The sequence below is a fragment of the Lissotriton vulgaris genome, unplaced genomic scaffold, assembly GCF_964263255.1.
Source record: "Lissotriton vulgaris unplaced genomic scaffold, aLisVul1.2 SCAFFOLD_2358, whole genome shotgun sequence".
In the NCBI taxonomy this organism is placed as follows: Eukaryota; Metazoa; Chordata; class Amphibia; order Caudata; family Salamandridae; genus Lissotriton; species Lissotriton vulgaris.
Window position 1 is genome coordinate 349,152 of NW_028252088.1, and position 12,993 is coordinate 362,144.

General features: G+C 52.3%; 1 protein-coding gene across 1 annotated transcript in view; it reads left to right on the plus strand.

Annotated features, from left to right (window-relative positions):
* The window catches only part of LOC147662679 (antigen peptide transporter 2-like), a 205,450-nt gene extending 196,697 nt beyond the window's left edge, over window positions 1-8,753 (plus strand). Inside the window, exons 8-9 of the mRNA XM_086950986.1 lie at window positions 2,529-2,711; window positions 8,520-8,753. Of these exons, the coding sequence (XP_086807112.1) occupies window positions 2,529-2,711; window positions 8,520-8,753 (417 nt within the window). The remainder of the gene's footprint in view (window positions 1-2,528; window positions 2,712-8,519) is intronic.
* Window positions 8,754-12,993: the final 4,240 nt, after the last annotated feature.

Genomic DNA, 12,993 nt, shown 5'->3' on the forward strand with positions numbered 1-12,993 from the left:
ACATCAGAGCCTCCTCCTCACTTCTTGAGACCTCCCTCAACACATCAGAGCCTCCTCCTCACTTCTTTAGACCTCCCTCAACACATCAGATTCTCCTCCTCACTTCTTGAGACCTCCCTAGCACATCAGAGCCTCCTCCTCACTTCTTGAGACCTCTCTCAACCCATCAGAGCCTACGCCTCACTTCTTGAGACCTCCCTCAACCAATCAGAGCCTCTGCCTTACTTCTTGAGACCTCCCACTCCACATCGGATCCTCCTCTTCACTTCTTGAGACTCCCTCAACCCATCAGAGCCTCCTCCTCTCTTCTTGAGACTTCCCTTAACACATCAGAGCATCCTCCTCACTTCTTGAGACCTCCCTCAACACATCAGAGCCCCCTCCTTACTTTTTGAGACCTCCCTCAACCCATCAGAGCCTATGCTTCCCTTCTGGAGACCTCCCTCAATGCATCAGAGCCTCCTCCTCACTTCTTGAGACCTCTCTCAACCCATCAGAGCCTCCGCCTCACTTCTTGAGACCTCTCTCAACCCTTCAGAGCCTACGCCTCCCTTCTTGAGACCTCCCTCAACCAATCAGAGCCTCCGCCTCACTTCTTGAGACCTCCCTCAACACATCAGAGCCTCCTCTTCACTTCTTGAGACCTCCCTCAACCCATTAGAGCCTCCTCCTCTCTTCTTGAGACCTCCCTCAACACATCAGAGCCTCCTCCTCACTTCTGGAGACCTCCCTCAACACGTCGGAGCCTCCTCCTCACTTCTTGAGACCACCCACAGCAAATCAGAGCCTCCTCCTCACTTCTTGAGACCTCCCTCAACACAGCAGAGCCTCCTCCTCACTTCTTGAGACCTCCCTCAACTCATCAGAGCCTCCTCCTCACTTCTTGAGACCTCCCTCAACACAGCAGAGCCTCCTCCTCACTTCTTGAGACCTCCCTCAACACGTCAGAGCCTCCTCCTCACTTCTTGAGACCTCCCTCAGCACATCAGAGCCTCCTCCTCACTTCTTGAGACCTCCTTCTACACATAAGAGCCTCCTCTGCACTTTATATGTTCCGCATGAAGCTGAAGTCCTGTTTCTTCGTAGAAGCACCTCGGGGACCGGACACATACACAGTTGCCCAAGCGCATGGATACCCTATTGGGTGATTAGTACGCTATACCAATAAATATAATGTAACATAGGATGGATGTGTGGACAGTGCAGTGGGTATGCTGGCGTCATACATGGATTTCATGGCAAATAGCGCAGGGTTCTGTGGGCGCATGTACTAGACAGTCGGAGTCTACACAGTGCTTGGGTGCCATGTGTCAACAACACAGACCTCTATGGATGCAGAATACATGGGATCTATGCACAGACAGTGCAATGGCTTATGTGTGCACAGTACCTGGGGCCTCATTTATGAGGTTTTGTCGTAGGCAAGCGCAGCAGGCCTTCCTGCTGCGCTTCCCTACGGCAAAAGAAAAAGGAAGGAATGCACCGTATCTATAAGATACGGCGCATTCCTGTCCTTTTCCCCTGCGCCGGCGCACAACGGGCTGCCTGCGCCAACGCAGGCACCTTTGCAAAATGATGCATGGGTGCCTGCTTTGCGGGATGATTATTTTTGTACAGGAAGGGAAATCTTTCTGTACAAAACTAATCACAAGAGGCTTTTCCTCTTTCTACGTGTGCTGCGGAATGCAGCACACATAGAAAAATGAAAAACGAGGAGAAATAAAACTATTTCTCCCCGTTGCGCCTCCCTTACGCCTCCCCTGGGGAGGCGTAAGCTTTTGGCACTGCCTCAGATTTACGATTTCTCATAAATCTGGGGCAGTGTCAAAAGGCCATGGATGTGGCTGGGAACGCCCCAAGCAACACCCATTGCACGCCCCTTTAATGCAGAACACTGTGTTAAAGGGGCTGATATTTATCTGGCAGCATTAAGCCAAACAAAGTGGCTTAGTGCTGCCTGATAAATATCACGCAGGCAGCTGCGCCATGGAACGTCACAAAAAGTGACGTTCCGATGGCGCAAGGCGCTTCATAAATGAGGCCCCTGGACTCCATGTGCAAATAGGGCAGGGTTCTGTGGGTGCACAGTGTTTGTATGTGGTATTTATATGGCATGAACCTAAGCGAAAGGCAGCCGAGCTCTTCACATTGTCAAAGGCAAAGACACAGTCAGTGTGTGGGAGGACAGGAAGCTGCCATCGGAACGCAGCAAAGTGTTGTGGTACACAACACTGAATCAGGTGCTAAAACTGGAAAAAAGAGGCTTTTCAGGTGCAGAGAACAAAATGTGGGATAGTGCACATCCAACTTTCAAAAAGGTAGAAAAATGTAAACTTTCAGAGCTGAGCAGCTTCCTGAGAATTCTCACCAAAGATGTTAGACCTGAGTGAGGCTTCACTCACTAGAGGTGACCCCCTTACTTTCAAATGGCTGCACCTCCCACAGTTACCTTAAGGGGGGTCATACAATGATTAATGGTGAGTTCACTTCCATCTGGAAAGGGATAACCTTTTCTCCTTCTCCTGCAGACCATGGTGCACATGTACAGCCAGATGATCCTGTCTGTAGGGGCAGCGGAGAAGGTGTTCCAGTACATGGACCGAACTCCTGGGGTGTCCACTGGGGGTCACCTGAAGCCGAACACCCTACAGGGCCACATTCGCTTCAACAACGTGTCGTTTTCTTACCCCACCCGGAAGGACGTGCTCAAGGTGAGTGAGTGTGGTAAGGACACGTCTGTCCCTCTCATAGAATGGGGAGAGGATGTGGTCTGACGCTAGACCGCCGACCTTGGAGCTGGGAAACCAAGGTTCGAGCCTCGGGTCAACTCCACATCCTGTGATCCTGGGCAAATCACTTAATCTCCCACTGCCTACCAAAAAAAATAAAAAATCAATGTGTCTGTGTGTAACGTAACCAGTGCTCATGTAAAGCTCTCCAATACCTCGAGTTTGCGCAAAAAAAAAAAGTTACGAGGGCCACAGACATCCACAGAGTAAGAACTCAAGACAATCTTGGGTGAGCCCCTGATGTCAGAGGGTCACAAAAAGGACCATTTGACTTTCATCCCTGGCTTCGCCTCCACGCCCACTGTGGCGGGGACCTGAGCGCATCAGTGGGATTACGTACAGCAGCTGGAGGAACGCATACCACCCGTGCGGTGCTCCAGGGTGTTGCACCTGGTGACTCGCCCCCAATGAAAGAGAAACAAAACGCACAAAAAAACGAGTTTGATGGTCACACGGACCAACCTAACCTGCTTCAGCCATCCAGAATCTAAGCCCGCCCAGTGCTCCTGTGTTCCCTCTTCTAAGCCCATACACCCCATTGTCCCTGTGTCCCCTCTGTGGTGTTTTGGGCCCTAGTCCCACATGGTGTACAAAGTGACCACACAGACACTCAGCAGTGGGGTACTGTAACTGGCCCAGGGCACCTGCGCTCGGCCCCTTTTATTAACAGGGTCACCTGACTGGTGATGCCTGTGGTGGGTGGGTGTAGAGTGTCTTATATCACAGGCTAAACACCAGAATGTATCCAGCCGGATACTACATCCCTCCCAAACATTAATGAAAAAAACCAAACAAGAGTCCAACTGTAATGAAAACAGGTCAATAACACATAGCACTAAATGAGTCTATAAAGACCGTCAGCCAGGCAGCGCAGGAGCCTCTTACCGCATAGTCGGGATGCCTTCAGTCGCCTTGAAGTCTATGTGTAACTGTTCTGTGTTGATGCACCTGGAGCTGTGGTGAAATCCACTGTGGATTCAGAGATGATCTCTGTGAGTGAGGCCTTCCTGTAGGGAACACGTGCTCGGTGACCCTCCTTACTCCTGACTGCTGATCGACGTTCGACTTGCCTCTCTCACTTGGACTCCTCTGCCACTGGAGCCTGGCTTTCCTTGCTGGCTTTCATGTGACCGTGTGGACCGTGTGGGGCTTTGTATGAGCCGTGCAAAGGCGTCGCTGAGGAACTGCCAACGGATTCACAGCCAAGTCACTCATGTAGCCTCTGAGGGTGGTGTGGTTGTCTGGGCGTCCTCGCCGTCTGGACTCTGGTTCTGCGCCTTCCTCTGGCGACCTTGCGGGTGACCAGTCTTCCGCCGTGACCTTCGCGTTTCCTGCACCTGACATGAAGCTGCGGCTGACACATCTCTCCTACTCGGACTCCCTTCGCAGAGGAACTCAATCGAGGCCCTTGTCCCCTGGACTACAGCGTGACCGCGTGGGCTGTGTGGGCCTTTGCGTAGGCCGCGCTTAGGGGTCGTTGCAGAACTCCCAACAGGGCCATGGCCAAGTCTTGTGTAGTCCCCAAGGGCGGATCTTCAAATGGCCTGGTGTGCTCGACTTCGGCAGGCTGTAGGTTGACGAGGGTGCACAGAAGGTTCCTGGGTGATTCGCCTAGTTGAACTCATTGAACTCCGGTTGTTTGGGGCATGTGTGGATTCACTCGGTGGTGCTATGCTTCTTGGTGATGATGCACCAGGATGGTGATAACAGAATATTGGTTTTCTTCAGTGGGCAAACAGGTGGTGATCTTCTGTTGGGGTGACCTTCGGGAGTGAAAAGGACTTGAGGGACTTCGTGGCACTGCTCCATTGTCTTCAGTCAGGTGAACTGCGAGGTATGGTGCTATCAATACCAAGCAGCTAGTGACAGGTAAGAGGACGGTTGAACTGCGAAGCGTGGGACCAGGATGCAGATCATGCTTGCTAGCGTCTTATGGTAGGTCCTCCCGTGGAGCTTTCCCCAGTGACGTCTCTGCACCCCGGTGGCTGGCTTGTGTGGATGAACACCTTCCTCAGTGCTGGTGTGAGTCCTTGTCCTATTGCTCTTCTCTGTTTCATCTTGTTCGCCTGTGGTGGTTGTCTGCCCTGTGGCGTTGTGCCACGCTCTTCTTCTTCCGACCAGGTTCTTCCTTGGATGTGGTGTCCTGCCACCTGTCCCATGTTTGCGCCACATGGACATCTCAATGGTCTTGTCATTCTTGTGACGGTCTTTCCTTCCTTTTGTGGGCCTGTTGAAGGCCTGTCCTGTCTGTAGGATTTGCATGAGCTTATTGGGGACTTCCATTGGCACCATCCCCTCCTCAGGGATTGTGTGGTGATCTGAGTCTCCTCGCTCAAGGGCATTGAGATTGTGCCTCGGGCCTGCGCCGTCGTGGCAGCTGCTTCTTCCTTTCTTCTGGTGCACTTGTACGGGCTGGTCACTTTGCGTGACGGGCTCCTTGTCTGCTGTGCGTTGTGACATCCGGCCACATGTCGCTATGCTGTTGGAGCGCCTGTTGACAGCCTGCCACATGGAGTGTGCGACTCCTCTCTTGGCTGTCGTGGGTCACTGCCGACTCAGTCCTGATTCAGTGCGAGGGAGGACACTGTGTTGCCTTTGGCCCACTGCAGGGCTTCGCTGAGGCGGTGGAGATGTAGGGGATCTCCTTCCAGTGTTGAGCCGTGCTTTTCTCTTTATGACTGTCTGTCGGGTCAGCTTCTTTGTTGCGACCGTTTGGCCGGTCGGCTTCACTTTTGGCGCGCATCCGACTGTGCCCTTCGTTTGCTTCGCTGGACGTGCTGGCTGAGCATTCTCTTTGGTCTGTTACTTCTGGAGCAGTAGCAGTTGTCCCTGTGCAGCTGTGCACTTGCTTGGTGCTGTGTTCTCTTCTTCAACCTCGGTGCAGTAGATATGTGGTCGCTCTTTGTTCTGCGTTCAGCAGTGCTTCTTTCCGTAGAGATGTCTCTATCTCCTAGGCGTCTGCCTATGCTGGCAGGCTCATTGGCGCTCTGTTCTGCGCGCATTGGACGTAGTGCGCTTCGTGCTCTTCTGGGGCACTCTCCTGGCTGGCAGTGGTAGCTATTCATCACTGTGATAGGTGGGGCACTCTTCGCTTGTGGTGGCGTAAGATAGCCACTGGGGCTTGCATGTTCAGTACGTGTCTTTCTTGTGCTTGTCCTTGGCTGGTAACTTTTAGCTTTCCTGCTTGGGTTTATCTTGGCGCTTGGTGGGTCTTAACCATGGTAGCCTTTTCCCTGGCAGAGGCAGCTTTTGAGTTTGTGTGCTGAGACAGGTTGTGCAGGGCTAGGAATGCCCTATGAGTCTCTGGTCAGCGCTTAGATCCTGGCTGCTTCCTTCACTTGCAGACAGTGTTGAGCTGTCCTGGTCAGAGGGTTGAGCAGGGCAGCATTTTCCTGGGAGTGTGTTGCCTTGACACCTGGGTGGCCCTCTCACGCTGTTCTCGGGACCTTTGTAATGGTGCTTTCACTTGCAGGTGGGCGGTTGCAGAGGTGTCAGCAGGTAGGTAAAATAGTGTCTTGGGCATCGCGGGTCTCACATGTCACTTGTCTTTAGTTTTTTTTTTCAGTGCAGTAAATGTAATGCCCGCTAGGTGGCGATGCAGACAGTTCCCCGGAGGCCCGGCACTTGCTGGCGTTGCAGACCGCTTGGTTGTCTTTTGGTATCGGAGGCCTTGTGGCTCACACAGGCATGGTGCAAGAAGTTGCTGAAGAGGCAGGGGAGACACTGCTGCAGTAAGGTAGGGCTGCGCGCTGGTGCGAACTCATCTATCCAGTACTGAGTAAAGTACCTGTCTGCTGGCCAATATTTCTACCATTGACTGTCACTCTCCCTGCAGTGTCTCTCGGGTCGGAGTGCGGACCAGTAGATTGCCGTTGCCGCCCTCTGGTGCTACTGATGCCTCGTTTGGCCGCTAGTTTCTCTGGTGCTGTGGGCCTTCCTGCGTGACCGCTAGGTGGTGCTCCCTCCACCATTTCTTTCAGTCCACGGTGACTTCCTCCAGCCCCAGGGGTTGCCGGTTCGTGGCCCTGCTCACCGCTGGGTGCTGTGGCTCCCAGCTCTCTATCACTGTTCCCAGGCGTCTTCTCCGCCGGAGGGGCCGGAGCGCTGCACGGTGCATAACACGGCTACTGGCAGCTCACTATGTGGTTTGCTGGGCTGCAGCAGGGTCACTCTTCCCCTCCACGCGGACACAGCAGGAAACAGAAGCAGCCCCGCTTGGGTAGCTGAGGGATGCCTTTCTTCTCCGCAGCTGTCCCTTTCACTTGCTGTGGGCTGCACGGAGATAGCAGGTGCGAGTACGGGGTCACAGGTTGCAGGGGCAGCTGGGCGATGCGTTTGCTTCTTCACCCTGCTCAGGTTGAGGCCTCAGCAGGTGGCCGGCGTACCTCGTGTCCCGTTGCCTGGCTTGGGCTGGTACGGGAGTCATGGTCCACCTTTCCTGGTGCTGGTTGCTTTGTCGCGTTGGGTACAGTGGTACTCGTTGGCGCCTCCAGCATCGAGGGCGCACGTCGCTCCTTGCGGCCCTTTCTCTCTAGCTTTCTTTGTCCATGGTTGGTCAGCACAGCGGGGGATGCAGGTTGGGGCTGTGGACCCTTGCTGGTGGGCACCGGCATGCTCGCTCTCCGAGAGGCTTTACTCTCGCTTTCCTTCAATCACAGTCATGCTGGCAGTAGGTGCCTTTTGACCGGACCACTCTTCTCCCACCAGGAATTGCGGACATCATACGCGTGGGGCCAACCGCTCATCGCCATTGTGGTGTTTCAGGCCCTAAACCCACATGGTCGACAAAGTGACGACATAGAGACTCAGCAGTGTGGTACTGTAACTGGCCCAGGGCACGTGCCTTTTATTAACAGGGTCACCTGACTGGTGACGCCTGTGGTGGGTGGGTGTAGAGTGTCTTACATCACAGGCTAAACACTGGAATGTAGCCATCCGGATACTACATCCTCCTCTAAACCCATGTACCCCAGTGCTCCTGTGTCCCCTCTAAACCCATGTACCCCAGTGCTCCTGTGTCCCCTCTAAACCCATGTACCCCACTGTTTCTGGGTCCCCTCTTCTAAGCCCTAATCTTTATTTCTACTCGTTGTTTCCTCTTTCTATGTGTGCTGTATGCTGCATCACACATAGAAAGAGGAAAATGCCTCTCAGAATTGCTTTTGTGCAGGAAGGTCTCCCTTTCTGCACAAAAAATACTCTGCCTACAACACAGGCACCGTTGCATCATGACACGAGGGTGCCTGCGTTGGCACGAGGTAGCCAAATGTGCACAGAGAAGTAGGAAAGGAGAGGAATGCTCTGTCTAATGTTACATGTAGCGCATTCCTGCCCTTTCATGCAACGCTGCAAGGTGACTTGCTTCTGTGCTGCACAACATGAAAAAATGATAAATAAGGGCCCGAGTATTTGGACCAGCAGGATGGTGTCTGCAATATAGCCCACAAACCTCCAAAGGCCCTAGAACTCCAAAAAAGACCCCACAAATTATGATTTTGCAATGGCCCAGAAGGTGAGGTTGAGGGTGGAGTCTTATATTAGTCAAACCCCCAGGTACTTCTGGAAGCACCAATTTCTGTAAATGTTTGAGGTTGTGGTAAACCTGATGCTGACCTGCAGCTCTGTTGAAGGACCGAAACTGCTCATATGTAGACTCAGAAGTTTAGTGTCGGAGGGATCCAATCCTGTCCTTTGTGTTACTCACTGATTCTGTCCATCTCTCTTTGTTAGGACGTCTCTTTTGATCTGAAGCCTGGTAAAATGACAGCCCTGGTGGGACCTTCGGGTGGAGGAAAGACCACATGCGTGTCTCTACTGCAGCGATTCTACGAGCCACAGGCTGGGGAGATCCTGCTGGACGGACGACCGATTGAGCAGTACGACCACAAGTATCTCCATTCAAAGGTAACAACTTGGATGTATCTTGTGCAGGAGGACACTTTCTCAGGTGGATTCCAGGGTTAAAGGAAGTTTAGGAACCTTAACTAGACCATCCCAGCCAGTGTCTGTAAAGGAAACCGGCACGGGCTGCCCAGCATATGTCCTACCAGAGCAAGTTCAAGTTCAGCATTTGTATAGCGCACTACTCACCCAGAGGGTCTCAAGGCGCTTGAGGGAGGGGGGGTACTTACTTATCGAATATCCAGGTTTTCAGTTGTTTTCTGAAGGAGAGGTGGTTCTGAGTAAGGCGGAGGTGGGTGGGGAGAGAATTCCATGTTTTGGCCGCTAAATAGGAGAAGGATCTACCTCCCACACCGTCGTAGGGTCAGTCTGTGCCTGTAAGGAATTGATGTAGACCAGGGGTACTCATAGTACGGCCCGCGGGCCAGTGGCGGCCCGGCAAGCCTTCCCTGGCGGCCCGCGGACCCCCGAGACATCATACCTGTGCTTCCCGAGTTTTTTTTTAAAGTGTCTGCAGCAGCAAGAGAGACTCTTGCTGCTTTGTGGGGGCTGCCGGCGGGCGATCCTAGGAATGGCCAGAGTAAAGCTGCAGGGGCCTAAGGAGAGGTGAAATACAAAGGCATCATTAACATGCAAATGGTCTTTTAATGACCTGTGAAGTGCTCGGGTGCGGCTGTGTGTGTGTGCCCCGGCTGGCGCACAGGCAGGGTGAGGTGACAGAGGGAGTGGGAGGGAAAGGGAGGGGGAGGGGGGCGGAGAGGGAGAGAGAGAGTGAGAGGGAGTGAGTGAGTGAGAGGGAGGGAGGGAGGGAAGGAGTGGGAGGGAGTGAGTGAGAGGGAGTGAGGGTGAGGGAAAGGGAGTGAGAGGGAGTGAGTGACTGAGAGGGAGGGAGTGAGTGACTGAGAGGGAGTGAGTGACTGAGAGGGAGTGAGAGAGAATGAGTAAATGAGTGGGAGTGAGTGAGTGGGAGTGAGTGAGTGGGAGTGAGTGAGTGGGAGTGAGAGGGAGAGTGTGAGAGGGAGAGAGAGAGGGGTTGAGAGTGAGTGAGTGAGGGGTTGAGAGGGAGTGAGTGAGGGAGAGGGAGTGAGTGAGGGAGAGGGAGTTAGTGAGGGAGAGGGAGTGAGTGAGGGAGAGGGAGTGAGTGAGGGAGAGGGAGTTAGTGGGAGTGAGTGAGTAATTGAGTTGAGTGAGGGAGAGGGAGTGAATGAGAGGGAGTGAGTGAGTGAGAGGGAGGGAGTGAGAGGGAGGGAGTGAGTGAGAGGGAGTGAGTGAGTGAGTGAGAGGGAGGGAGTGAGTGGGAGGGAGTGGGAGGGAGGGAAGGAGAGGGAGGGAGGGAGAGAGAGAGAGGGAGTGAGTGAGTGGGAGTGAGAGAGAGAATGAGTAAATGAGTGGGACTGAGAGGGAGGGAGTGAGTGAGAGGGAGGGAGTGAGAGGGATGGAGTGAGTGAGAGGGATGGAGTGAGTGAGAGGGATGGAGTGAGTGAGTGAGAGGGATGGAGTGAGTGAGAGGGATGGAGTGAGTGAGAGGGATGGAGTGAGTGAGAGGGATGGAGTGATTGAGAGGGATGGAGTGAGTGAGAGGGATGGAGTGAGTGAGAGGGATGGAGTGAGTGAGAGGGATGGAGTGAGTGAGAGGGAGGGAGTGAGTGAGAGGGATGGAGTGTGGGAGGGAGGGAGTGAGTGAGTGGGAGTGAGTGAGTGAGAGGGAGGGAGGGAGGGAGTGAGTGAGTAAGAGTGAGAGGGAGGGAGTGAGTGAGTGAGAGGGAGGGAGTGAGTGAGTAAGAGTGAATGGGAGGGAGTGAGAGGGAGGGAGTGAGAGGGAGGGAGTGAGCGGCTGAGAGAGAGGGAGAGAGTGAGAGTGAATGAGTGGGAGAGGGAGGGAGAGGGAGTGAGTGAGACGGAGAGGGAGTGAGACGGACAGGGAGGGAGAGGGAGTAAGATGGAGACAGAGAGGGAGGGAAAGGGAGGGAGTGAGAGGGAGGGAAAGGGAGGGAGTGAGAGGGAGGGAAAGGGAAGGAGACGGAGAGGGAGGGAAAGGGAGGGAAAGGGGGTGAGACAGAGAGTGAGTGAGAGGGAGGGAAAGGGAGGGGGACGGAGAGGGATTGAGAGAGAGGGAGTGAGAGAGAGGGAGTGAGACAGTCGTCGGAGTGAGACAGAGGAAGACAGGAGAGAGGGAGAGAGAGCTAGAGAGAGGGAGGGAGACCGAGAGAGATGTGTGTATGCCGGGACGGCTCAGTGGACGAAGGCGTCCGCTGCAGGGACCTATGATCAACCTCATGGTCAGTTTTATGTTGTTGCTCTAGCCCCTCCCCCTCCCCCACTGACCCTGCCCCCACGATGCGGCCCTCGGACACAAACCAAACTGTAAATTTGGCCCCCGAGAGAAAGTTTGTGAGTACCCATGATGTAGACCATCATAACCGGTGCCTGTACTGAACCTGACCTAGACATTTCAAGACTTACTACTGCATCACGGCCACACGTGAAGCTAATATACCTCGCTTCCCATTAGACCCACCTTCTTTCTAACCACTGGAAAAATTGGTAACAGCCAGACAGCTAGAAAGGTGTTGACAACCTTCTCTATAACTACTCAGACTGAGGCCCCTACAACAGTCCTTAAGTCTAAGATGAAATAGGACAGTGCTCTACATACACAGTGAAAGGACAAGGAGTGGGGATGCTGCTGCATGCAAACGGCTCGCAAAACATCTAGCTGTAGACTCTGCATAATCCATTTGAGAAGAAAAAATAAATTTATCCTCGTTACGCCTCACCTAAGGAGGCATAAGGTTTTGAAGCATTCCCAGGTTTATGTGATGATGTAAAACTGGGGCAGTGTCAAAATCCATGGGTGTTGCGTGGGAACACCCACCACAACACTCATGGAACGCCTCCCCACAGCAGGGTAACACAATGCAGCAATTTGTGCTGCCTTGCCTTACTCTATATCTATGAGGCCATCCACAGTCATGCATAGTGGCTTTGCGTGGCCTCATATATATCCATTTGTCATTTGTGCCACCGGAGCGGTACAAAAAGTGGCACACGGGTCTCGTAAAGAAGCCCGCAGGTCTTCCAAGTGCTAGGAGCAAGGCAGAGCCCCCACTAATTGGAGCTAGATGTCGGGCCTGTCTTATTATAACAAACAGCTAGAGTAGTGTGCAGAGCGGCATTCACATGCCGCCAGACCAAGGCGTATGGGGATATCTCTGTTATGAATAAAGATATGTATCCTGTGTGACAAGATGCATTCCATCCATGCACTCCTTTTGTCTTTTTTTTAACCTGCCCCACTATAATCATAGACTTTGTCCAGCTCGGACAAATCTCCTAACATCTATACACAGACATTTCCATGTGTGTATTTGCGATTCAACTTTGATATGTATTCTTGTATTTTTGTATACTACATGTTTTTTTACATTTTACACATTTCATGTTTATTTTATCGGCACAGTATGAGTGTTTCTCAGAGTCCTACTCTTATGACACACTGCTGACCCCGGAAGTCACACGTAATCACGGTCTCGTGACGCATCATCGTTTATCAGACGTTTGTTATACCTGTGACGCCTTCGCACTTAAATCATGTACTCGGATCTCAGAGCCACACACTTGTATTCCCCGAGCTTCACCATCCAATTTTATCATATACATGGTCCCCACAGCCCCTAAGCACAACCCGATCACGTTATTCAACCGTAGTCATGGTTACAGCAATATTCATGTTCCCTTGACGTCATTCATTTCCATCATGCACCGTACCACATGACTCGGTATTCGACCGTAGTCATGGTTACGGTATTACACTTGTCAACCTGACGTCGTTCATTTCTACCAAGTTCCGTACCACGTGACCTTAGACTCTGACTATAGAGTCGCGAACCATAGAGCACCGCAATACAGAGCGTTGCAGGCCCAGGGTAACGGAGAAAAATCGACTTACTCTCTTGGTAAGATTTTATTTACCTGGTAAAAACCGTTCGCTTCTAATTACTACAATGCCGAATTACGAGTTTACTCAGTTGTACCATTATTATTCTTACAGCACATCCTTTGCGCTGTAACAAACTTAATGAAGGTTAGTCCACGGTAACTTTTTAATGCATACCCATGCTATCTTTGTAAACAATGTCTTCGACACTTTGAGTTCACACGGGGTTATAAGGATTTACCACTCATTTAAACCATTTCAATTCGCATAAAACAAATGTTTTGATACATTGTATGCTCAAGTCATCATGTAATGTATTATTGATTGCTTTATTTTTTTGTGAATCCATGATACTCATTAATGACA